Source organism: Lissotriton helveticus, chromosome 7, assembly GCF_964261635.1.
Source record: "Lissotriton helveticus chromosome 7, aLisHel1.1, whole genome shotgun sequence".
NCBI classification, from domain to species: domain Eukaryota; kingdom Metazoa; phylum Chordata; class Amphibia; order Caudata; family Salamandridae; genus Lissotriton; species Lissotriton helveticus.
The window spans coordinates 967,650,270-967,677,348 of record NC_136068.1 but is presented as its reverse complement, the minus strand read 5'-3'; the positions used below and the strand labels follow the sequence as shown (position 1 = coordinate 967,677,348).

Sequence of the window (27,079 nt, the reverse complement as noted above, 5' to 3'; positions counted from 1 at the left end):
TGGGTTGCCATAACGAAAAATAAGGACTAGGAATAGGATTCCTGCAATTAGTCCTAGGATCAGGGGAAGTCCGCCAAAAATCGAATGGACGAAATCTGGAAAAATACCCAGTATGGCTTTGAATGGTGTTAATGCCATCGAAAATACTGTCTTAAATACCTTTGAGACCCCTGTGGTATCAGAAATATTTATGATTTCGCTCAGTATTTCCGCGAAATGTACGGGGGAATTGGTTGATAATAATGTATGTATCTCTGCAGTCGTCCTTGCGACTTGTAGATCATACGTTTCTTTAGATGACGTGAGCCTTGTAGGCGTCTGAAGAAGCACTGTTTTCATTCTGCTTAAAGTGTCTATTCGAATAGAAGTAATTTTCAGACCGGGCCATGCCCTTGCCTCCCTGTCTGGAAAGGAGCTGGGGAACAAAGAACGTCCACAGCACTTGACCTTCGCCGTCGTAGTGACGAGATAAGGAGTCCCGGGCATAAGACTACAGCATCTGCGGTCTACAATAAGAATGTAACTCCCATTATAGAGTCTTTGAAAGAATGGTTCTATTTCAGTTGCAGGTGCGCCTTGCTGGTGACATGAAAGGTTGTATGAATTCCCTTCACAGGCTCCGTGCAAACTAATACCGTTACACAGAAGCGTGCCGCTCAGTGACATAGCACAATTGTTGCCACTAAGAAACACTTTCTGTCCTTTGTTACTGACACATGCATGTGAATAGGGCAGGTTCCAAGTTGTTTTAAGGTACCCTTTTCCCAATTTCTCGTACATGCCAGCCTGTATATATTTTTGGCAGTATTGAAACCTGAAGGTTGAGATTGGAATATTTATGATTCCGTGTATTATCCATTCACTGACAGGTCGTTCTGACATTGTCATTGGTAATCTTTCTAGTTTTTCAATGCTCAAGATTGTATAATCAGCACCCTTCTGCGCCATACCGATTTGTCTATCAGTAAGGTTAAAGATTTGGAATAGTGACGTTGTGTTGATTAAACGCCAAGGCACATAGCCTGAACCCAGATTTTGTAACGTCCAGCCAAGCTGTACAATAGAACGCAATTGTGACTGACCATGTTGTAATAATAGTAAGTCTTGCGATAATATATCGATTGCTGAAGACACAATGCTGTCCAATGAAAAAATTCTGGAGGACAGAGTCATTAACCCATTGTCCACTACAGAAAGTAATTAATACGGTCAATTTCCCGTATTCTTTCTGCTGTCTCAATTTGAGTAACCTTCCAGGCCTCATTGTATGCTGCATATACAGAGGCTGCTATGAAACGCTTATGACGCTGTTTGCGTGGTCCCAGTATGAAATCACGCAAGTCAGCACCATTAGTAAGTAAAGTTAGGTGTTGCTTAATTTCAGGCAGTGTGGAAGTTTGTAGGCATTGAAGGCATAATTTGCCCACACTGTAGGTTGTTATTATCCCTGGGTGATGTCTTTGGGGATATCTAGGGTCTGGCCTGGTCATTTTGAAACCCTGTGTTTTATTCAGGAATCTATCTTGACAGTTATTTGTATCTGTGGGCCAGATCAACCATTGTTTCCAATCAGGATGTGTTCTGTTTTGGTTAAGTATATGGTTTATGTCTATTCCTTCATCTGTATCAGAGTTATTGCTAAACATTGTTGGCTTTGGAATAGATAGGTTATTTAAATCTTTGATTTTGGCTAGGCCAAGACAGGTGGTTTGTTGGACGGTGTCATTTAAAAATATCATTTGTTCTGGGATCATGCAGGCTCTAAACAAAGCTTCTAAACCCTGTACTTGCCATTCTTTTGTACCCCAAACACTTTTCAAATCAACATTTTTGTCCCAATAATCAAATCCAAAAGTATTCATTTTTTCAAAGAATGAATCTGAATATATCAATTTTGTGTTGGTTATCATGGTTTTCATCCCTGTCTTGTTTGACAATTTAAAATAAAATGTTTCAGCATTAGTTATGTTAAAACCTGAAAAATATGAATATTTGTCATATACGGTTCTAGAGCTCCCTTTTGGAGGTGTAGCACAATGTTCCCATTGATTATAACTTAAAACATTTCTAGGTTGTGCAGATTTATGCAAGAAATGGTTACCATAGTGGTTATAGCAATACATACTATCATAATTTGTAGAACCCTGCAAATAATCATGTTTTGTAAATTTAGCAGACATTACTAAGTCAGACATCATATTGTTAATACTTTCAAAGTCCCAATCATCAGCAAATGAGTTTGGTTTTGCAAAGTCACTCAAAGAGATCTTGATTTGGTGTGGATATTTCAGGATCTCGACCGGACCATAAATTTCATAGTCAGTGTTGTCCCAGGCTACCCCACCAGGTATTGGAATTGCTGTGAAGTTCGCTGAAGAAAGTTCTGAAGAAAGTTCTCGTTTCTCGACGTGTGAAGATGTGTGTGGTTTGAGGACCAAGTTGATGTTCTGACTTGCTGTGTCCATTTTAGCATATTTTCCCTCAATGAAGCGTCCCAAAGTAAATACCATGATGAGCCAAAGTATGAGGATAAATGCACCAAAACCCACCCAAAATTCAATCCATGGAGAAATCAGATATGTTTCTTTTAGTTGTTTCAAAAGTTCCTTCGCTTTGTCTTTAAAGGATTTTGATGATGGCTGTGTCTTTTGTTCGCTGAAACCGTCAGAGGAATCATCGAAGTTGATGAAGTAACCGGATGCAGTTCTGTCAATTGTTCCAATTGGTTCAGGATTTTTGTTTCTTGCATTTTCACTTGGTACTTCTGTATAGATTGGTGTGTCTCTACTAAATGTCTTTATTTGGGTTTTCAGAGGTCTAAGTTCTATTGCATTGTTGCATAGTCCTTGTTGTTCTTCTGTAGGCGTTTCGAATGTGATGAGCCTCTTTGATAGGACCTCTGTACTGGTAGCAAACCTTGGTGTTCTGCTACTTATTGGGAGTCCACTTGGCCTACTGTTTGTTATCGGCCACATGTTGTGGTTTTACCAGGTCGATGGATACAACTCGGTTCTCCTTTTTTCCAGCAAGTGGCGGTAGTACAACTGATCTTGTCCCGTTGACAGACAAGACAGGAACTGCTTTTCTGTAAGAAGGCCCAAATTCCTTCTTTACCGCGATCTTTTCCCTGACTAGATCCCCGACTTTTGGAATCCAGACAGGTCTTGCTGGGACAGGTGGTGATTCTTCAGTGGTTGTTGGCTGTTGTTTCAACTGTATGTTGCTCAGGTCTTTTCTTGTTTTGTTTAAGTCCTGCAAAATAGCCAAACGGTCTTTGACATCAAAGGTTTTTTCTATTACCACTGAAGTCTGACTATCAAGGTCAGAGATCAACATCCTAGTTCCGAATAATAATTCGTACGGACTGAATCCCTTCAGAGAATTTCTTGGCAAGTTATTTAGACTACGTTGGACACTTATTAGATGTTTGACCCACCCAGCTCCCGAACCTAATACCTTTGCCGTTATAGATTGCTTTATGTCACGGTTTTTTCTTTCAACAATTCCGTTCCCCTCAGGGTGAAATGGACAAGAGTACCGCAATTGCACGCCCATGCTGACCATGGCCTCCTTATAAGCCCGAGAGCTAAAAGCAGGACCATTGTCCGAATGCAGAATGCCAATTGCGTATGTGCCGATAAAGACCCGCAAATCTTTTATAACAGTTCTGGCGTCAGCCGTTCGCTGTGGCCACATCCATATGAATCTCGTGCATGAGTCCACTGCGACCAAGATATATTTATAGTTACCGTCCCTTTGTAAGGGACCGCAGTGGTCTAGATAAACACAGGCTAATGGTTTATCCGAGATTAGAAGGGGCGTCTGTGCTGGACGTCTCACAGTTGATACTTTCATTTTTTGACATATTTCACATGCTAGAACATAGTTCCTTGTTTGTCTTCTCATTTGCGGCCACCAGTATCTCTGTTTTAATAATGATACTGTGGCTGAGACGCCAGCATGGGTAGAAGCAAGCCCTTCGTGTGCCGCTATTATTAGTCCTAATCTGTGTTCCATGTTTGGAATCGCCCTATCCCCCACTCCAGGGATTTGAGCAAAAGGAACATTGTTTTCATCAGTTATGTATGAGTATTTTACTGGAAAGCCTTTAGGGAGTGGTTCTATCGAATCCTTTTCTGAAGCGCTGACAGCTTGTAATATTTCGCTGTCTATTTTTGTTTTTGACCGGGTGATGGCAGCTACGGAAGCCGTTTGCACAGCTGCCTTCGCGGCCTCATCAGCCAATGAATTCCCTGCAACGTGAACGCCATCACGTTGATGACTCAGTGTATGTATCACGTGAGTCTTTGGTAGTTCTTTTTGTAAAAGAGCTACTTGTTCCCATAGCATTTTATGCTTGATTGTGCCTCCTTTCGCATCCTTGAAACCATTTTGAAGCCAGATCTGCAAGTATTCATTGTAAGATTGAACGCAATAATACGAATCGCACACTATGAGTGTGGGGAATTCTCGATCGGTATTTTCAAGCGCCATCTTGAATGCTAGTAATTCAGCTCGCTGAGCTGTGCAATCTCCTAGAGATTGGGTCTTAGTCAGGGTTGGTTTAAATTTCCCTTCGTGCCAACGACCTTTAACAATCGCGCACGCAGCACTGTAAGCTTGTTTACCCCCTACTGCGGGTTGTGCTGATCCGTCTGTATATATTATACAGCCGTATTGGTCTAGAGGCAGAATTTCGGTTGGCAGAGGACATTCGAATTCATATTGTAGAAATTCTTGTGTTTTTAAGTAAGGATCAAATTCGTACACCACGTCTGTTGCAGCAAGAGAGTTAGCCCATTGTATCCATCTTGGATGGAGTGCTTTAGCATTTGGAATGCTTGCCTTTGTTACCGCCTCTAAGGCTGGTATTGGTGTCACGATTATTATTCGTTTACCTTGTGCCAGGGCTCGTTCTTTTGCTATAGCTGTCTGTGTTGCTGTAAGAATTTTTTCCGTTGGGCTAAATTTCATTTCAGCCTTAGTGTACAAGTGCGATTTAAATGCAATTGGTACCTTATCTCCCTCGTTAGAGGTCAGGTATGTGTATCCGCATTTCCCTGGGATGACTCGGATCACAAAGTTGCGTGTATTATCACGGGTTTCTAATTTTGTTTTAATTAGCATGTCTGTTTGTAAGGATCTCAAAATTTCTGTGTGAGTTTGAGTCCAACTGGATCTTTTAAAGTCTGGTTTAATTAGATCGTAAAGGGGCTTGACCCTTTCTGCGTAATTAGCAATGTAAGTTCTTCCGAAATTTAGGAAGCCTAGAATTGACTGTAGGTTTTTTAGTGTTTTAGGAGCTTGGATTACGGCACATTTCTCTAGGAAATTGTCTGCCAGGCTTTTGCCTTCACTTGATAACTCATATCCTAAGAATAGGACCGTCAGATGGGCAATTCTGGACTTTTTGAAGTTGAATTTGTAACCCTCTGCAGCGAAACCAAGTATTATGGTGTTCACTCTTTTCAAGTGAGTCTCCAAGTCATCATCTGTTAAGTAAATGTCATCGACATAAGATAATGCTTCATCATCATATTGTTGTAGTAATTCTGTTACTCTCGCTGAGAATACCCCCGGGCTATTCTTGTACCCCTGGGCTAACCGACAGAATTGTTTTTGAGTGCCATTTACTGAGAATGCAGTTAAATATCTGCTCTCTGGTGCTATGTTTTGACAAAAGAATCCGTTGGAGATGTCCAAGGTTGTTTTGTATTTTTTGCGCACTATGTTATTCATTAGTGCAGCACTGTGTGAGTTTTGCACTGCAAAGGTTTTGCAACATGTGTTAAGGTGTCGGTAATCCAAAACTAGACGGTACGAATTGTCTGGTTTGGAGACCGGAAACAAAGGATTGTTCATTTGTGAGGTGCAAGTTTCAATCACCCCTTGGTATTCTAGCTGATCTAGTATTTCATTTACTTGTTTTTTAGCTTCTTGCTTAATTGGGTACTGCCTTTGTGCAGTTGGTTGTGATTTTAGCTGGACTTTGTGAGGAGGAGAATCCTCATCCCATCCTACGTGATTTTTATATAAAGCAGGTGCTAAGGCCACTGCCCACTTTCTAGCAAGTGTGTATTTTTTATGAATCGGTATTTGATTCGAGAAGGCAGGCATAATTACTTCTTCGCCATGAGGGCACTCCCTGACAAACTCCGGTGGCCAGTCTTTTTCAGCTAGAAGGATGTCATAGCCCTTGGATAGGTTATCCCAAAATAGTCCCCTTATTTTCCTAGTCTTATCTCCCTCTATACGTAATGTTATCTCGTATATTTTGTGGGGCTTGCTAACTCTGGTATCTGCAGTTTCCACTTGAAGGTATTCATTCGTGTCCACTGTCTCCAGATGATTCATAAGGACTTTGCGAGCTATGCTCACCTCTGCTGCGCTGTCTAGCATTGTCTGAGCCCACTCTCCGTTTTTCAATTGTGTCCTCAGTATTCTCGGCATTGTTAACTACCTTGATACTGGCTACCTTCTTTTTTGGAAATTGTGATTTCTTTTTCAGTTGAGCAGGTTCCTTGTCTTTGGACTTGGCGTGCTCTTCTGATCGTCCTCTTCTTTCCGATTTCTGCGAGGAATTCTGAAAAGATTGAGAGGGACGTGTATCAATGTCTTGATATCTATCAGGTTTTTTAATATTATCCCTATTTCTAAGGTTATATATATTCCCAGAGGGTTCACTCTGAGGTGACCTTTGTCTCGGGTTTGGAGATTTCTCTCTTCGCCTAGGAGACCTTCCTCTGGACTGGAATTTCTTTTCTTTAGGATTGGATTGTTTATTCCCATCCCAGTTCTTTTTTGGTGAATTATTATTATTATTAAAAAACATTTTTTCTGGACTTGTAGTCAGTTGCGGTTTTACTGGTATTCCACCTAGACTATCTCTGCCTAGTTCTTCATAGGATTTTTCTATGATTCTGGCAATTTCAGCTGGTTGGTCTGCTATATCTGTCTCTTTTAACCTCTGGCGGATCGCCACGTTTGCTGCTTCACCCTTTATGTTGGCTAGTAATATAGCCGAGACCTGCTTGAAGTCTTTCAGTAATTTCATACCAAGAGTTAAAGCAGGTTCTGGACCATATTCATCTTGAATTTGTTTTAGCACATCTGGTATTACCGAAATGGATGGAACACCGTGCGTTTTTGTGTAGATGGAAGCAAAGACTGTACCCCAAGTGTCACAGTCCTCAATGTGTGGTGCGATTCCCATTGGGAGACATATAGTCAGAATCCTGTGTTTCTCTAGCGGGGTGGTGTCAGGAAACACCGCCTCTATTTGGGTGATTTTCTGTGCCAACCAGAATGGTATCTGTTCCCTTTTAGCTGGAACCTTACCTAGGCAGGATTGGATGTTCTGTGGTGTAATTTTATTTGTGTTCCCCTGGTGAGAGGTCAGCTGTGGTAGTTTAATCGCTGGCTGATTTGTAGAAGTCCGCATTACATACTGAACTAATTGTCTGTGAATTTTTAGTAGTTGTTTTAGCTGTATTAATAGCTCTGGTGCAGTCATCTCGTCGATGTCTGGATGTGGTGTGTATCCGGCTAAGACCGGCCACGTTGCTCCTGGTCTTCCTAAAGGACCGAGCCTTGTAATGTGATTATTATGTTTTAGGGCGCCATCAAATAAGAGCAAATGCTCTTGGAATTTGAGTGGTACTTCCACCTCCTCGAAAGGAGTGTACGTTTCAGGAGGTTCCTCTACTTTGTAATAGTGGAAGTACTTTGTTACAGCATTTGCTGCTGGAAAATGTATCCATGTATAGTATACCTCTGTCTGCCGATATTCGTGTGCCTCAATTACGAATATGACTGTGCCACCTCTAGGTGTCAGTCCATTTTCTATAAGTTTTAAGGTTATAGATCTCCTTTTGGCGACCTGGATGAGTATTATATCCTGGTCTGCTGCTTGCATGGTAGCATCAGCATCTGCTATTTCAGTAGCTAATCTAATTGCCTCTCTTTCTCCATCACTGTCTCCCATTTTACTGACAGGATGGTATTATTTTTATTTGCAGATCAGGTTTCTTTATGGAAACAGAGATTAGATGCACAATATTCTGGAACTGTTTTATCCTTCAACGTTGACTAGACCAAGAACCGTACATAGGAGTTCCCTCCTGCGAGGTTTTGGAGGATATAATAACCTTTCACCCACTCCAGACGTCTTTGGAGTATTTGGGAAAAGGGGTCTGAGTGAGAAAGCACGACTGAGTTACTCTAAATGTCTTACGTTAGTTTTATCGCCCTTTCCAAACGCGTTGGGCGCCATGTAGTGTAGTTCCTATTTTCCCAATAGGCTCTGCGCATTGGAATAGTACCTACAGCAGTAAAGGCCTAGGCCAGACGTTAACTAGGTCTAATACTGTCGATACTAGACTTAATTTTTGGGTTTGCCAGCTAAGCTCAGAGTTCGCTAGAAACTTTCTCGAATGTTCAAGGAAGGATTAACTTCCCTGATTAGACAAGAAGGGATTTAGTTTCTGACAACCATAGAACATGACAACTTTGCTCTCCCCTAATCAAGAGTCAATCTCGAGAGTCGTGTGAGCACAAGGCAATTATTTTACTCAGTCAGTACGTGCATTCTTAGTCTCATCAGAATGTAGAGAAAAGGAAGAGACGGGCGTGTTCAATAAAAGGTGTTATTTATTGATCAGTCTCTTTTCTCGTACAAGAGAAATGGATCGATATTATTGCGATACTTATAGTTAAGTAAAGTGCATACATTAGAAGCAATAGTATAAAATAATACTGTAAAAACATTGATATGGTTTCTGAGCCATATGATGTTTAAAATGATTAAAATATATTTACATACACATATACATTTGACTAAACGTACTCAACTGGTGTTTCTAAATACGCCTACCCCGTGTACCTGACCTAAGTCTAATGTGTGGGCGGGAATAGAAAGTTACAGTTTAAGTTAAGTTTGTTTTTGCCAAGTGAATAACTAAAGAATTCTCTAGGAGGGGTTATTCAGTTCTGTACCTGGAATTTAGGATGAATGAGGAATGGTATCTCTTTCTCTGCTCTCGATATTCCAGGCTGCCTGCGAGGGCTACCCGGAAGCGCCGGTGCTGGGTCTCTCGGCTTGAGATAGCAGCGCATCTCTCAGCGCGTCAGGAAGGCGGGGCTGCTGCCTGCGGGGTCTGCTTCTGCTCTTGGCTTCGGCAAGGGTGGCTGCTCCGTCTTGTCACCACGCGTGTGTTTGCATAGGGCAAGGTCGGCAATATTTATACCTTAAAGGTGCCGGGATTGACGTAAGGATGGACATAGGTACGTCAATAAAGATGTCATACGACTTGCTCGTTAGCACATTCTTTACTAAAGTTCTCTGTGAAATCAAAACAATGGCCGCACGGATTATCCAGGTTGTCATAGGTTTGATTTGTTATGAGAACGTCGTATGCCTTATCAGGGGCTGGAGGAATATCGCTTGTCTAATTAGATCTCAAGCGTTATGACCTAATCAGATAACACGTTCCTGTGCCGTAGTGTGACTGCGTCAGATAACGGTATCTGCATCATGGGGGATTTCTTGCCTCATGGGCTGACTGTTAGTTAACTAGCTAGTAAGTTTAACCAGAATAGGGTCAGGAATAGGGGGATCGATTCAGAACCTATAGAAATACACGACAATCTAAACAAACAAGGAGGGACCAAATCGACTACGCTATCTCTGCAAGCCCAGCAAATTTGCGATTGGGCAATTCAGCACCAGATAATATTAACAGCGAACATGTTCCAAGAGTGGCCAATATCCTGGCGGATTACCTGAGCAGGTCAATCTCAGCCAACCACGAGTGGGAACTCCATCAACTGACGTTGGATAACCTCTTTATATCATGGGCCGCACTGAAGTTAGACCTATTTGCAACCAGTCAGAACCGCAAATGCTGATTCTTCGCCAGCTGGCTACCCCAACAGGGATCGTGCGGGAATGCATTTTTGATAAAGTGGTCAAAGATTTATGCTTACGCTTTTCCTCTGATTCCTCTAATTCCAAGGGTGTTCCAGAAGATGAGGAAGGAACCTTGCCGAATATTACTCATAGCACCCAGGTGGCCTTGCCAGTTCTGGTTCATAGAGCTTCTTCTATCGGAGTACAAGCCCATTCTGTTACGTCCAATACCGAACTTATTAACGACGAATCAAGGCCAAGGCTGTCATCCAGACCCAACATCTCTTTTATTGTTGGCTTGGCTCCTGAACACTATGAATTCGCCGATCTAGCCCTCCTGGCTGAGTGTCTGGAGGTCCTTGCGAATGCTAGAGCTCCGTCCACTCTCGAAACTTACAAGCTTAAATGGAAGAGATTTTGCCACTAGTGTGAAAGCTCTAAGGTACATCCTATCCGATCTCCTTCAGAGCAGTTGCTAGCTTTTTCCTGCAGCTGGCTTGGTCTCTCCCATTCGTCCATTAAGGTTTTCATCGCTGCAATTTCCAAATTTCCGCGACATAATGGGTCACAGTTGCTTTGGTCATCAAGAATTATGAAACAATTTCTAAGCGTCTTGTTTAGAATGTTACCACAAATAAGGCGTCCACCTCGCCTTGGCATCTCAACACTGTGTTAGCACAACTTACGCGTGGGCCATTTGATCCCATTCATAGAGCTGACCTCAAATATATCACATGGAAAACGTCTCTTCTGCTGACTCTCACATCAGCTAGACAGGTAAGCGACATACAAGCTTTCACTATTCATCATCTTTACCTTCAGTTTACAAAGGACTCTGTTATACTTCGTACCAATCTTACCTTCATACTTAAGGTCCCATCGGATTTTCATTTAAATGAACTAGTCATATTGAAAACTTTTTCCGCAAACACCAGCAGAAAGATATTTACACTCCTTGGAACTAAAGAGGTGTATAAAACTCTATCTGCAGAAGACCTCCAGCATCTGCAAAACTGATCGGCTTTTAGTGGCATATGGGATCATCAGGAAGGGATATCCTGTTACTAAACAAACTATAGCACGTTGGATCTCATCAGCTATACAGTTCTGCCATCAGCAAGCAGGCAAACCTCTATCTTCAACAGTGAAAGCTCACTCTATGAGAACTGTTTCCTCTTCGACAGCCCTCTTTGCCAGAGTGCCTATACAACAGATTTGAAGAGAAGCAACCTGGTCCAGCAGGCACACATTTACAACAAGGGGTGGTGATGGACAGAGTCTCTGAATTAAGCAGAGAACTCTCACCCAGTCAAGAGATCAGGGCTAGATCCAACACCGTTTTTTAGCTCATTGCACCATCCCAGTTTCAGAACCTGGCTGTATGCAAATTAGTCTGTCCCTTTCCCAGTGCATCATGGGAACAGGGCAGACCAGACTACAGAAGCCAATTCTTACACTGGGAAGGAAACAAGCTTCCGGGGACCGGTTTCTGGCATTACAGCCGTCTTCGGCCCGGCTTGCTTGAATCCTGATGGTGCAATGAGCAAGGGACTCACATCTGAGTATACCCTTCCACGCTTAGGGTGGACAAAATTATTTACAACAAGGGGTGGTGATGGACAGAGTCTCTGAATTAAGCAGAGAACTCTCACCCAGTCAAGAGATCAGGGCTAGATCCAACACCGTTTTTTAGCTCATTGCACCATCCCAGTTTCAGAACCTGGCTGTATGCAAATTAGTCTGTCCCTGGCCCAGTGCATCATGGGAACAGGGCAGACCAGACTACAGAAGCCAATTCTTACACTGGGAAGGAAACAAGCTTCCGGGGACCGGTTTCTGGCATTACAGCCGTCTTCGGCCCGGCTTGCTTGAATCCTGATGGTGCAATGAGCAAGGGACTCACATCTGAGTATACCCTTCCACGCTTAGGGTGGACAAAATTATTTACAACAAGGGGTGGTGATGGACAGAGTCTCTGAATTAAGCAGAGAACTCTCACCCAGTCAAGAGATCAGGGCTAGATCCAAAACCGTTTTTTGCATACAGCCAGGTTCTGAAACTGGGATGGTGCATTGAGCTAAAAAACGGTGTTGGATCTAGCCCTGATCTCTTGACTGGGTGAGAGTATTCTGCTTAATTCAGAGACTGTGTCCCTCACCACCCCTTGTTGTAAATACACATTTACAAGGCATTACTGTTTGGAAGCCACAAGTAATGCTGACACAGCTGTGGGACAAGCAGTTCTCTGTAATCTTTTTCAATAAGGTGAGCCTCTCTTCTTCCCACCTTCCTATATGTCTTGACTATTGCTTTTACTTGATTGATAATTGATTTCAGTTTGTTTTATTGTGTATACATTATGTACTCTTGTATATCTAAATACATATTCATTTATTATTTACGCAAATGTCCTCTGCGGGGGGAGCAACAACAAGCTGGTGCCGGCAACGGGTTAAGGACAACCCCGCAAATTATGTTTGAGCCGCACTCTTCCTGAACGATTTCAAAAATAGGTTTTATTCACACATTCTCTTCTCGCACTCCTACGCGTTTCGAACTTTACAGTTCTTGTTAACAGTAGCATTACAAGTCCTTCCTTGATTTTCATTCTTTTATACTGAGACTCCACTGTTGCCATTAGGAGGCATTGTGGGCTCTCTAGTTTCCTTTGGTACCAAAGTTTATCTGTAGCGCTGCCTATCAGTGTACCGCCTTTTATGCCACTGGTCATTGCTGTGTATGTAATACCTGAGTGGTATTATGATGTTGGAGTGGTCGCATTGTAATGCTAGATTACCACCTGTTTAACGATTAGTAATGTTTATGGTTGCCCATATGCAGCTTGCCTCGGGTCCATGATTTTAAATGAGTTGTTATGAGCTAAGTGCTCAATGCAATGATTGGGTATATGTTAGGCGGGTTCACTTCCAGGCGCGCTCCTTAGATAAAAAAGATTCTTTTTAACTACTAATAAACAATTGATACTTGGTCACAGCTTTCAAACCCTGGAAATAAATTCACCATTTAGCATTATACATCCAATCTTAACAATGTGTTAAAAATATTAGAACGGGACAAGAGTTTTTTCTTCTCCTTCTTTGGGAAAGTTTTGAAAAAAGTGTCTTGAACGAGGTTTTAGCGAAAGTTTCTACGAGTCACAGTCTCTGAGTTCCAGCAAAAGCAAGGATTTTTACATATTTACATTGTTTCTGATATGCGAGTTTTATCTTACTTTTCTACTGTCTGATGGTCTCATAAGTGTACATACATCTCCTCGTCCATATTCATACCTTTTGGGACCTTTGTTTTAAATCGAATGATTAATTTAGATTCCAGGCGTCTTAATTTCTGTAGCCTGTCTCCTCCTCTTTCATGTTCCATCACCATGGCGATTCCAGAATATTTGATATTTTGCCAGGTTTTGTTTTTGTGGCTAATTATGTGTTTGGCTATGGCGTACGATGTGTCTTTATTCTGGATCGCCCTTATGTGTTCTAGCATCATCTTTTTCTGGGCACAGATCGTGGATCCAATGTAACGCTTGCCACATTCACATTCAATTAAATAGCTCACAAAGTGTGATTCACATGTAATTTTTGTTGTGATTTCAAAAGTGTTTCCATATGGGTCTTTTAAAGATTTCATATTCCGGCCTACTTTGCATGCCTTGCATGACATGCATTTTGTAAAGCCTAGTTGACGTTTTTGAAGCCATGTCTCCTCTTTTTTCATAGTGAAATGACTATTCACCAAAATATCCTGAATGGAGGGTGCTTTCCTGTAAGAAACTAGCGGTTTATTGCCAATTCGGTTTCCAATGTCGGGATCCTTTTTGAACACATTCCAATATTTGGTGAGAGTTTTCTTGATTTGGAAACTTTCTTTTGAGTATGTCAAAATCAAACGCGGTGTCTCTTCTTCATCAGGTTGGTCTGATTTTTTCTTTACTATAAGTGTTTCCGCTCTTGTTTTGGCTCTTGCTCTTGCTTCTCCCCGGATGATATCGCTGTGCTTATATCCCCTTTTGATGGACCGTATTTTCGTATCTTTGAATTTTTTCTCCATTTCGGTTGTTTCTGAACAATTTCTTTTCATACGGAGAAATTCTCCGTAGGGAATACTTTTCTTCAGCGAGATTGGGTGAAAGCTAGATCCATGCAGGATACTGTTCGTTGATGTTTTTTTGCTGAATAATGTTGTTTGGAGTTTATTGTTGTTTAAGTACACCTTTGTGTCCAGAAAATCTATTTCTCTTTCGTGAATATTCAATGTAAACTTCAGACCCACTTCGTTGTTATTTAGGATTTCATTGTATTCCAGCAGTTTTGGTTTCGTGCCACTCCATAGGAGAAAAAGGTCATCGATGAACCTTAGCCATAATACCACGTGAGTGGTTTATGAGTCGTTTTCCTCTCTCCAAGCTATGCATCTCTCCCACCAACCCATGGTGAGATTAGCATAGCTCGGAGAGAAGGAAACTCCCATTGCAGTCCCACATTGTTGAAAAGGAAGACATTGTTGGTAAGACATGTTTTAATCATGCTCATGATCATCCTGGTGTTTTGAATCTCACCAATGGGTCTTTGTTTCAGAAAATAGGAAATCGCATTAAGTCCTATTTGATGATCAATGGATGTGTATAAGGAGACGACATCAATTGTCACCAATAGGTATTCAGGCTGCAATGTCGTCTCCATCAGAATTCTCAAAAAGTCACCCGTGTCCTTGATAAATTAACCTAAAGTGGGAACTATTGGGGCCAGAAAAAAATCCACATATGATGATATATTTTCAACTAAAGTTCCGCAACTCAATATTATTGGGCGTGCTGGTGGTTTGTGTAAGGTTTTGTGTATTTTGGGCAGAAAATAAATTGTTGGAATTATTGGGTGAGTAACTGTTAAAAAGTCCTTCTCATTTTGATTGAGTAATCCCATTTGGTACCATTCCTCAATTTGTTTGTGTATTTTTTCTGTCATTTCTTCGATTGGATTTTCTTGAATCATTGTGTAGTTCTCGACTTCATTTAATTGTCGGTTTGCCTCTTCAATGTAATCTAGTTTGTTCTGAATTATAATATTTCCACCCTTGTCGGCTGGTTTCACTTCGATATTCTGGTTTTCTTTTAGAGATTGTAGTGCTTGTCGTTCACTCAATGAAAGATTTTCTTGTTTATTGGTGTTTGTATATTTCATTGTGTCTAGTTCTGCCGCTACTAAATCTTGAAAAACATCTATACGATTGTCAGGATGGAGTACAGGGCAAAATTGTTATTTTCTCTTGAATTTAGTTCTTGGATGGGTGTCAGATTTTATTCCCATGTCCTTTAGAAGTTGTGTGTCCGTCGTTTCTGTTGCCTCTATTTGGTGCGCTAATTCAAATGCAGTTCTCATACTTGGTATTTCCGAGATGGCCATTGTTTTTGGTTGTTCATTTTGGATCATAGGTTGTTGTTGTTGTTCCCATACGAGTTTTGGAAAAGAATTGTTTGAGCTTGAGTTTGCGTATATATTTGTACATGTCTATTTTAGTTTCAACAATGTCCTGATGCTTTTTCGGGCAGAATGTAAGCCCTTTGTTTAACACTCTTTTTTCTGTAGCCGAAAGGATATAGCTGGAAAGATTGATGATTAAGTTCGGTTCAGTTTCTTTTTTATTTTCAGAGTTCATTTTCTGGTCACTGTCCCGTTGCGCCGCGGGTATCTTTGTTTTTCTTCCTCTTCTGGTTTTGCGTTTTCGATAGTGTTTACGAATTGACCCCTTCCACGGCCACGGCCCCTTGTGTATCCTCTGCCTCGACTTTTTACGGTCGTTTTCGGATTCTGTTGATCTTGATATAGCAATTGCATCTCGTCTAAAAAAGAATATTTCTTGATTGGTTTTGGGGTTACCCCTCTTTGTTCTCCTTCACTTATGTCTGATTCAGTTTCACTTGGTATTACAATCGGAGAAGCCCTTGTATTTGTTTGTTTGCTATTGACTTGTTTTTTAAGAATGTCGAATCTTTTGGCAAAGGTAAAAATGGTTCAGTTTTGGTAGTCAGATTCGTCTCTTCTAAATTTGCGTTGTTTTCTTTCTTCTATTTCACTTTCATACTTGTCTAGATTTTTTTCCATCAGTATACGTAGTTTATTGATTTCATCCTCTTCTTGTCCGGCTGCTGAAATCAGTTGTTCTGTTTCCTTGATTTTTGTATGCAGCTCCTCCACATTTTTCTTTGCGTATTTGACTATAATTAATATCATCATACGTGAGCACTCCATATTGTTGTGGCCCCATTCTTCCAGCATCTCAGGGCTAGTATCTGGATGATTGGGCAGGGTAAAAATATGCAGTCCCCGCGGCGCTAAACCCAGTTCTAAATATTTCTCCAGGGTAATGATCTCCCATCCACTGGATATTTCTTTCCTCAGGAGTTTTTCTAGTTGTAAAAAGAGTTGTTTTAAAGTACTGGTCACTGGATTTTGGGAAGTTGTTTTCGAGTTGGTTGCTTCTGTGGAGGAAGGAGTTTTCAAAAACATACTTTCTGCTTTTTCCAAACGCTTTATAGCTCTATTCTCCATGACTCGGTTACTTTCTGTTGTTAGTTTCAAGACTTGATTCGGTTCAGCCGGTTGTGACAAATACCAAGTTCACTTGTGTAAAGTCTCAGTCAGCTAATCTTATTTCTTAATTGCTCGACTCATTTGCTATTCAGTGCGGGAAGATCGTATTTTTTCACAAAGGTTGCCCCTCATGGGTGAACAATTTTTGATGTCCGGATAGTGAATTGACTTTTGGCGTCCGTATCTCACTTTGTTCTGTTGTAGACCGTTAAGTGAGTCTCATTCGCTTTCAGTTCACGTTTACCACTAGCAAAGTTGTGTAATTGGCATACAAGTTGTTGTTACTTACCCAGGAGACTCCCGACCCGCTCGATGTCCTCCGACACCTTGCGTCGACGCTCAACCGGGTGCTGCCAGGTACGGTTTTTGCTGTGGTTCTTTCTTTTGTCGATCCGTGTTGGACGAGTCAGCGCTTGTGTGTAGACCAGAAAGCCGGCAAAGGTGATTTGGATTACTTCCGTTTTCTCCCGGCATTTTGTTGTGTTAACCGCTGACTTCTCGACTGCATCCAAAGGTTGATCTGTGGATCGTTTTGAGCTGGGCTCTCCCCCGTAAAATTCTGTATTTACGCAAATGTCCTCTGCGTGGACCCGAGGCAAGCTGCATACGGGCAACCATAAACATTACTAATAGTTAAACAAGTGGTAATCTAGCATTACAATGCGACCACTCCAACACCATAATACCACTCAGGTATTACATACACAGCAATGACCAGTGGCATAAAAGGCGGTACACTGATAGGCAGCGCCATAGATAAACTTTGGTACCAAAGAAAACTACAGAGCCCACAATGCCTCCTAATGGCAACAGTGGAGTCTCAGTATAAAAGAATGAAAATCAAGGAAGGACTTGTAATGCTACCGTGAACAAGAACTGTAAAGTTCGAAACGCGTAGGAGTGCGAGAAGAGAATGGGTGAATAAAACCTGTTTTTTAAATCGTTCAGGAAGAGTGCGGCTCATTTTTTGTTTTGCTCAAACATCTAAATACATATATGCAAATAAATTTCTTCATATTTTATATATATATATTTATATATATATATATATATATATATATATATTCGTATGTATGTATAGGTATTTATGATGCAGATTACTACGTACAGGATTACGTATGTTTTTTACTGAATACCTTATATCAGCATATATACCTATAATACTACTGCTATCTATTCTGGTTCAACCATGTGAATCTATGAAAGATACCCCAATACTGGAGAAGAAAAAAAAGTTACTTACCTGTAAACTGTGGTTCTCCAGTATTGGTATTTTTCATCGTGTAGAGACGCACATGGGACCCACCCTCCTCCCCATCGAGGCTCCCCTGGTTATTCTTTTTATATGCTTAAATTCCACTTGTGCTCGAAAATCTGAGAGCCTGGAGCCTCTGTGGAGAAGGATCTAGAGGGTTCTATTTCATTGGCTGGAATTTGGACCATTCCTAATGACTAGGACGAGATATTAAAGTGAACGTTTTTTCTCTATTAACTTTAATGTTAAAGTAATTACTTACTGCTTTTAATGTACCGTGAAACTCCCACTTCGACGACGGGGAATGATTCAAGCTTGTGAATCTATGAAGACACCAATAATGCAGAACCACAGTTTACAGGTAAGTAACTCATATTCTTCCCCTTTTGAAGATTAAAAAGAAACAGTGATAACCTTGTTGCTACGTGATGCTAATGCTTGTTTAGAAAATGTCTTAATGCGGCATTAACATGGGATGATAGCTTGATTACTGTTGTACGCTATTATGTCTTGCGTTTTCCAGTCTTTTATTGAGACACTCTGAAGCCAAGGTGAGAGGGAGGCTAGGTTAAGCTTAAAGCAGCCTGCACAGCTAAACCCCTCTGTACTCTACTCATGTATGGTAGAGCTGTGTTGCACTCTGCAACACAGGTGGGATGATTTTTATACTGCTCTGCACATTGTGAACAGTTGTGCAGAGGGGCCTGTGGTGAAAAGTGTTTGCCTTGTTACTGATTTATAAATCCCATATATTTAAATCCCGTTTTAAATGCAAAAAATGCAATGCAGGTTCTATTTAATCCTTCCGCATTGAATGTGATCGTTGTACATTTTTTTTAAACTTTTTTCAAAATAGTGAATTGTTTATGTGTAGTTTGTTTCGTGTTTTTCATCAGCATCTCCATGGACGACAGTGAATACATACATGAAAAAACATTGTTACTGAGAGCGAACAGCTGCATAGGATAAAGTGCTCTGCATATCGCAGCCTTAGGAACACGCTTACCTTTAGAGATGCTAATCATGATGAATGTGAGCTCCTGCAGTGTAGTGGCATAAACCAGCAAGGGATTGGTCCTAATATCCTTTAAGGCAGCCCCCTAAACTAGGAGGAGATTAGTCCTGTAGCCTACATTGCAGCCGGTCTGGCCATGGTTATTCTCGCACACTGGAGTTTGAGTCATCTTGTGTGTTTTATGTAGTATGATCTTTTATTGTGTGTATCTTTTATGATCTGCCTCTGAAGACCAAATAAAGACAATGAATTGAATTGAGTCATCTTCATCTGTTCTGTATCTTGTTGAATAACAGTCTTGTTCAGTGAGTAGTGTGTGTGTGTGTGTGTGTGTGTGTGTGTGTCTGTCTGTGTGTCTGTCTGTCTGTGTGTCTGTCTGTGTGTCTGTCTGTCTGTCTGCCTGCCTGCCTTTCTGTGTGTCTCTCTCTCTCTCTCTCCTGGTGTCTGAGAGGTCTGTTAGTTGGCTTTAACCAGTTGCTTATGTATCTGTGAAATAGATTATGGATTGTATTGGTGAGGTGTTGCTGAAAGTGTGGATATTTGTGTATGATGTGTTTTGGAAGTGCCTAGTTGTGAGCCTCGTGTTGAGATGATTTGGAATCAGAATAACTATGAATTTATTTTTAATTCTATTAACATTGTAAGTTGTGGTATACAAACAGAACTTCCGAGCTCATTTTCGGACTTTTCTTTAGGTTTCCGAATGAAATGCAGTCCGGCCTCCTGGAAGTTATTTCTCCGTCTCCAAATTTCTACCCAGATTTCTCTCGCCTTCGGGAATCCTTCGGTGACCCCAAAGAACGAGTGAGGTAATCCAATACAGCTTCTTTAAGCAGACCGTAAAATAATCATAGGGAATGTATTACGGGAAAGTTCCTATGTATGAGGGAGTAGACTTTTCACAGTCACCTTAAATATTTTCTGGTCTTGCTGTTGGTGATTTTTATTTGATTTTGCATTGCACAATTGTTGAGGTTTTAAGATTTAGTTAAAGTGTATATACAAGTGCCTTTGCAATAAACATTTGTTGCTAGATTGTCTGACACCACCAAGAACTGATGCTTGATTTTACCTACTTTCCCAAAAGTCTTGCTACACGCCATAATTTGACTGCCCTTTTTTTCTTGTTTCCCAGGATTTACTGCACTTTTTTTGTATTATGCGTTGTGTTCTTATGTGATCACTGTTTCAGATTATTTATGCAGTTTTCTGTGGTGTTTCTAGTATTGTTCATTTTTTCAGCTCTTGCTTTTTTTAAAAATTTCTTTTAGTGCTGTGTTTTGAGGTCTCAATTAATCATTCTTCATAATCAATAGGCTTATCTGCGGGATCTTGAAGCATGTAAAACTTAATATCGCAAATCACTTAAAACATAATATTTAGATTCACACTAATTTAGAACAACAACAAAAAATAAGTGGTGGGAACTGGCTTACTGTAGCATCACCCTTTTGCAGCTCTACCCCACTGCAACCTAATTGAACGCCTATCCTTTGAATATCTTAATGCTCATTAGCCCAGAAATTTCTGTTAGGTGGAATAAGTGAGATGATCTTACTGCAAAAGGTGCCAAAAGTTCCTTCCGGCTGTAGTACACTGGGTGCCTGAACACACAGGAGGAGCCAGAGGAACAGCGAATCCTTGCCGGCCTCGTATAGTTGACTGACAGTTGCTGACTTTTCCATGAGCACATCCCAGCATCCACAACTGACTTCTTGCTTATGGTGCCCTTCTTTCGATGGCACTCGTTATTGTCACATCACCCTTGACTCAACTGCCCAGTGAGTTTTGTGACGGTGATCTTTGCGAGTTGGAAGGTGTAGTGATGGATTCTTCATACCACATTCCACTTTCTAGTGCTTAGGAATTTGGAATGTAGGGTGAAGGACTAATGAGCAAAGATTCTACCTCTGGTAGTTGATGCCTCAGGCTGTTGGAGACTGTGACCAATAAACCTACTCTCTTACAACCAACATCTTGTCATGTTTTGGATGTCAACACTACCGCAATTTTGGCGACAAGTTTGCCACAGTCCAGAGTCTACGGGTGTACTGAGTGTTGGCATGCTGAATAAGCCTGGAGAAAGCGTTTTGGAGAGCTGCTGATGCGAAGAAAAAGACTACCTGAATTGGAGCAGAAGACTAGATTATCAGGCCAGTAGCGGTGAAATTAAGCTAGGCGTAATGTGCTGTGAATAATTAGGGCAAGAGCAGGAACTCGTGATTGCGTGAATTTAAACTAGCGCAAGAACCTATAAACCTCTAGGGCAAAATTACCCTTGCGAGCACCAGCATTTGTCGCCAAGGGATCAGTGCGTGCAGTATTCTTTTCTGAGCTGCTCACATTGGCATCCTGCTGGGTCAGCTCGCTCAAGCGAACCACAGCTGGCATGCTTTGAGACAAGATAATTCATATGCGATACAGCGCGTGGACGCTGGCTCGTGTAATCTTACACGTCAGCAGCCATTTAGCTCTGGGGAGTGGCCCAAATAGGCAACTGTGACCCGAACAAACAGCGTGCCAAGGGCAGAGCCATTTTAATGACTTTACTAGTGGCTCCCGTACAGTGATACACACACATGAAACAAGATAAAAGAACACTTTTTGCGTCCATGCAGCCTCATAGCTTATGGGGGATACAGAGTTCATCGCAGGACAATGTTCTTGTACATGCAACCTCAGAGTATACAGAGGGTACAGAGTTCAGCGCTTTACAGTTGAAGCTGCGTGTTACGAACTTTGACACGCACACATGGTACAAAATTAAGAACAGAGTTTTACCTGCATGTGTGGTTTGTAATTTGCATACACTAACAGCCTAAGCGTTTATTCTCCATTTGAACATCTGACTTATGATATATACGGTATGGTTGTAAGTGCCCAGGTACAAATCACAGTTAAAAGTGTTGTCTGTTTTATTCAAGGCAATAATTAATTGTTTTGAGTGATATATCTAGACATAATTACTGCAGTCAGATTTTACCATATTTAGTTATCAATATACAAATATGCAGTGTGTTAATGCTCCTCCACCGTTTCTACAGACACTGAGTGACCCACACATTCCATTGAGAAATTGGTACAGGGCATTTGCTAAGCATCTTGGTGCCATTTGTTACAACAGATACTGTCCCGAGAGGAAAAGACTTTTGTTGGAACATAACCTGGGCTCTGAGGGACAATCTTTTTATGAAAACTTATCACTATATGAGTTAGTTGAGGATGAAGAAGACCTTGAAAAATATCAGTTGTGTGTGGGAAAATTAGAAAATAAATTTGAGTAACAACCTAGCTTGACTGTGAACAGACATAAGTTATTTATTAGGGTACATAACCAATATGAATTGATTGCTATGTGGCAGCTTTGCATATGCTTGCAGCAGAGTGCGAGTTTGAAAATTTCACTTCTCAGCTCACCTGATATCAGATAGTGGTATGTTCTTAACAAAAAAGTCCTAGAAAGTTGTTGACTCTGAAGAATCGAACACTTATGGAAACCATGGATATTGTAAAAAGCATAGAATTATCTAGGAAGTCATGTAAGGAATTCACACCGAAAGAGCAGAATGGAGTTGCTGTTGTGAAAAAAGAATTGAAGTTCACAAAAGGCCAGAATAAGAAGTATGTTGAAAAGAAGACGCTAACTATAGATTTTTCAGTGAAAAGAATATCTGTTTCAGGTTTGGGTTTCCCAGAAATGTGTCAAATAGTCGTCTTTGTCCTGCCAAGAATGTAAAGTGTAGACCACGTGGGAAGGTAGGACACTTTGCCAGAGTCTCTTAATCAGCAAAGGATAAGGTGAATTCGGTGCCTGACCAAGTGCAGCTCTGAGGATGAAGAAAGCTGTGAAAGGAATGTGGTACTGGTTGTTCAGGGTGGTAAATTCAACTCTATGGACCCGTATGAAAATTTCATAGTTGATGGGAAGGTGTTGAACCTTTTGGTTGATTCAGGAGCAAGGATGACATTGTTCACTGATTAATTATTTCACCAAACGTGGGGTGATAGGAACATTCTCCCACAAGACAGAAACCTAGTAACATATGGTAGGAGAAAGATTGAGCTGACAGGATATTTCGAGTGTCACATGAAATTTGAAGCTAAAGTGATTGTTGGAAATGTTTATGTATCAAAGAAAGGCTTGAACCTATTAGGATGGTACCATCAGGATTTATTCAGCATGACCCTAAGGCCAGGAAAAAAGGTTCAAGTGTCATTGGTCACAGATGGAGGACCCATCTAGCAAGTTCCCGTAGAGCAGGATCCGAGACAACAATTGGGCAGGAATGTATAAGGTGGTATTCAGTGACATATAAGAAAGGCTCAAGGGGTTCAAACCCAAAATCAAAGTGGTGTCTCCCCTGCCGAACACAAGTTAAGAAATGTGCCTTTTAGTGTTCAGGATTATCTGGCAGAGGTACTCAAGAAAATGTGCAAAGATGGGGTAATGAACCCATCGATTCATCTATATGGTTGCCCCCTTTAGTGATCGCGAGAAAGAAGAATGATCAATTACGGGTTTGTGACCTGAGGCTCCTAAACAAGGCAAAATGGGTACATTCTAATCTTCTTCCTTGCATAAATAAGATTATCACAACGTTCTCAGGCGACAAAGTGTATAGCCAAATTGGTTTGGTGTCTGCTTACCATCAAATCGAACTTGATGAGTCCTGTAAACATCTGACAGCTTCTTTATTACTGGTAGGCACATTTCAATTCAGAAGGGCTCCATATGGATTGGCATCTGCTGCTTCAGTTTTCCAATGAGTATTGGAAATGTACTGCATGGAGTCAAAGGAGTTGTGACGCAGGGGAAGACCTTCAGAGTCATGATAAACTCATGCATGTTGTGTTGAAAAGGTTGGAGAGTTTGGAATAATTGCCAATGTTAAAAAATGTGAGTTTGTGAAAGGTATTATAGAATACTTAGGCCATGTCATCTCATAAAAAGGGGTAGAAACTAGACCAGGTTTAATGGAAACCAATACAAAAACCCCTAGCCCAAAAGTCATCCTTTTTAGGATTATGTGAGTTTTATGTTAATTAATAAAACTAAGGCAAAAGTTGTACATTTAAGGGGGCTTCTCAAAAAGAGAAAAGTGTTTATTTGGGGTGATATATGTCAAGATGAGTTTATTTCTCTAAAAATGACATAGTATCTGCTGGGGACTGGCACCATTTGATCCCACATGGAGTGCATTATTACTGTGAACGCAGGTAATGACACTTGCTCAAATAAGAGAAAGTTGCGATGAGATGTCGATGGATTTCGCATCCAGATCTTTGAAAGAAAATGAGAAAAAAAATGTGGTCATGGAAAAAGAAATTTTGGCCTTTTGCTGGGTGGTTGAACGATTCCAATGTTTCATATGGGGGAGAAAATTTACTCTAAAAACTGATCACAAGCCATTTGTGAGCATACTTTGTTGTATAGCGTTTTAGCACCCTAGTGTAATTTTCCCGATTCATGCCCTTATATAGGTATAAAATACCGTATCCTTATATAGGCATAGAAATCACAACCATATTAAGACATAGCTCAAGTAGTCCTAATACGGCTTGGCTACTTCCACTAGTTCCGAAAATCTACAACGATTTCTTGGAAAAACCCGCCTTCAGCAGTCAGGGACTTCCCCCTGCATGAATATTAAGTTATCCAAGAAATCATGGAGTTTTCAGAGAATTAAGTCTCTGATGACATTATTATGTCCAATCTTACGTCAAACTCGGCACCTTCAAGGTATAAATATGCCCACACTTGTCCAAACAAACACACGGTGGTTTGGAGCAGTTCGACTATCTACTTGCCCGACGCTCCCTGCTGCAGCAAGTGCCGAAGGAAGCTGACCTCTCCTGCCGAGAAATCCAGCTCCAGTGTTTCCAGGCTGCCCTTGCGGGTTGCTGGGATATCGAGTCCTGAGAGAGAGATACAAGACCAACATTCTAAAACCAAGGTACGGAGCTGATTAGACCCTAAGAGAATTCTTGGAGTAGATTCTTGGCAAATAATACTAAAACTAGGCTACACCCTACTTACTTCTTCCCTTGTACTAGACCTAGGTTAGGTACAACGGGGTAGGCGTATTTTAGAAGCACCAGTTGAGTACTTTTAGTCACTTTTTATCACTTTATGTATTTTATGCATTTTAGGTATTTTATGGCTTAGAAACCATATCATGCTTTTACAGTATTATTTTATAATACTCTTCGTATTGTATGCTCTGTAATTTACAGCAAGTATTACGATTGCAGCAGTTCATTTCTAATGCTTGAGAAACAAGACTGTTCAATAAATACCCTTTTATTGAAAACACCCGTCTCTCTATTTCTCTGCACCTCAGGTGAAACGAAGCATGCACGATTGACTGAGTGAATTAACTATCTATTGTTTCTGCGACTCTAGAGATATATTTCCTATTCTTGGGGAACAAGGTTGTCATGTTTTAAGCGGTTGTCAGAAACTAATCTCTTCTTGTTTATTCGAGAAAGTTTCTAGTGACCTCTGAGTTTGCTGGCACACACACAATTAAGTTTAGTATATTCGGTAGAGACCTAGTTGACTTCAGTCCTACGTCTAAACTACAGGATACACTATTCCAATGCACAGAGCCTATTGGAAATATAGGAACTACAATACAACTTAGAGGCACAGTGATCAAAGATCACACCCCTAGATTAGCCAGGCTGAGTTCCGAACACGTTTTATAAAACGATTCCGATGACAATGGACGTGTAACTTCTTCAGTTAGCCGTCTTTTTCAAACACAGTGAAAATCTTTTTTACCGAATTACACATATGTTACCCAGGTAGTCCTATTAGTTAGGTATCTTTAATCGGTCTGTTTCCGTTACTGTCTCTGTGATTAACTGTTGGTGTAAAACCTTACATCTCAAAACTCCAGCTTTAAATATTAAGGTGGTACATGGCATGTTTTACAGAACTCTTCTTTTTAATTAGACTGATGGTCATCATTCTACGGCATTAATGTTATCACAACCTGGGGCTTTCTTTAACCAACATCTTGCAATATATTCTGCTTTTCTTTCATTCCTATGAAACAATTCCAGTTTAACTTTCTGCTGCAAAACATTTGCTTAATGACGCTAAGTGCAACGTTTGAGAAATAAGATGTGCTAAATATTTTAAGAGGTAATCTGTTTCTTCATGTTATGTTTAATACTTATTTTATCTATACAATTACCAGAAGCTCACACAGTCATGCAAAACCATGGACAATTAATCATAGTTTCTGACTGATACAGCTGCCTGTAAATTCCTCACCTTTTGAATTAGCCCATGCGCATCATTCCACAAACACCTTTTCTCTTCTTAGCTTTTCCACAGCGACGAGAACGTCACGATGTAATGGCTCCGCACTCAACTCCGCGTGACGCGACGGAGCCATCGCCAACCTTTTTGGCGGGCTGAAGTCAGTTCCTTTTTTTCTGCTGCATCGAGGTATAACTTTTTTTTCCAGGGCTTTCCGTTTCTGGGAGTTTTTGTTGTAAGTCTTTGGGTCTTTTTAGCAGCGACTATGGCTGCTCAGAGGAAATCCGGATTCAAGCGATGCAGGGAATATGGGGGTCAGATGTCTATCACTGACCCCCATGAAGACTGTTTGCGGTGTCTCTCATTGGACTACGACGTCGAGGAGTTTTCATCACGCAGGTGCATGAGCCCCAAGGCACTGCAGGAGAGGCAAGCCAAAACTGTTCATGGCCAAAGCCAATTAAAAAAAAGGGGTCGAAGAAGGTTGAGGTCCCGATCCAAGTCACCGACTCCACATACTTTTAAATCATTGAGGAGCACAAGAAGAAGCGATACCATAGATCTTGATATCGTTTGTCAAAAGATGTGACGCCAAAGTCTGTATCCCTGGTTCCCCAAAGTCATCAGTAGGATGGCATTTCTCCATCTTCTTCTCCTGAGGTGACTCTGGCCCGGCCCCGTCTCCGGCCACGAGAGCGGTGACTTCACCGACTTCAAGAGAAGCAACACCTCCTCTGTTGCCTACCACTCCACTTCTGACTCCAGGATCTCCGGCGCCACAACCGGAGTCGAATGTGCTACCTTCTCGACGGCTTCAGACCTGCAGTACTGGATCCCAGGTATCCTGCCTTCCTGACTCCAGGTACGGATCAGTCGCATTTTCTGAATGCAATGTTCGGATTGTTTACCAGAGCGGCAAACCCTACTTGTACACCTGTTGGTACCATGGGTCCCCTGGCATACTCCCTGGGAGATTTCATCTCATTTCCCTCAGCCACCTATTATGCCTTTTATGCTGATGGCTTCA

General features: G+C 41.2%; 1 protein-coding gene across 1 annotated transcript in view; it reads left to right on the top strand.

Annotated features, from left to right (window-relative positions):
* Positions 1–27,079, top strand: part of MGAT4B (alpha-1,3-mannosyl-glycoprotein 4-beta-N-acetylglucosaminyltransferase B) — a 1,462,166-nt gene that overhangs the window by 698,896 nt on the left and 736,191 nt on the right. The window contains exon 6 of the mRNA XM_078653536.1: positions 19,478–19,591. Coding sequence (XP_078509662.1) covers positions 19,478–19,591 — 114 coding nt within the window. The remainder of the gene's footprint in view (positions 1–19,477; positions 19,592–27,079) is intronic.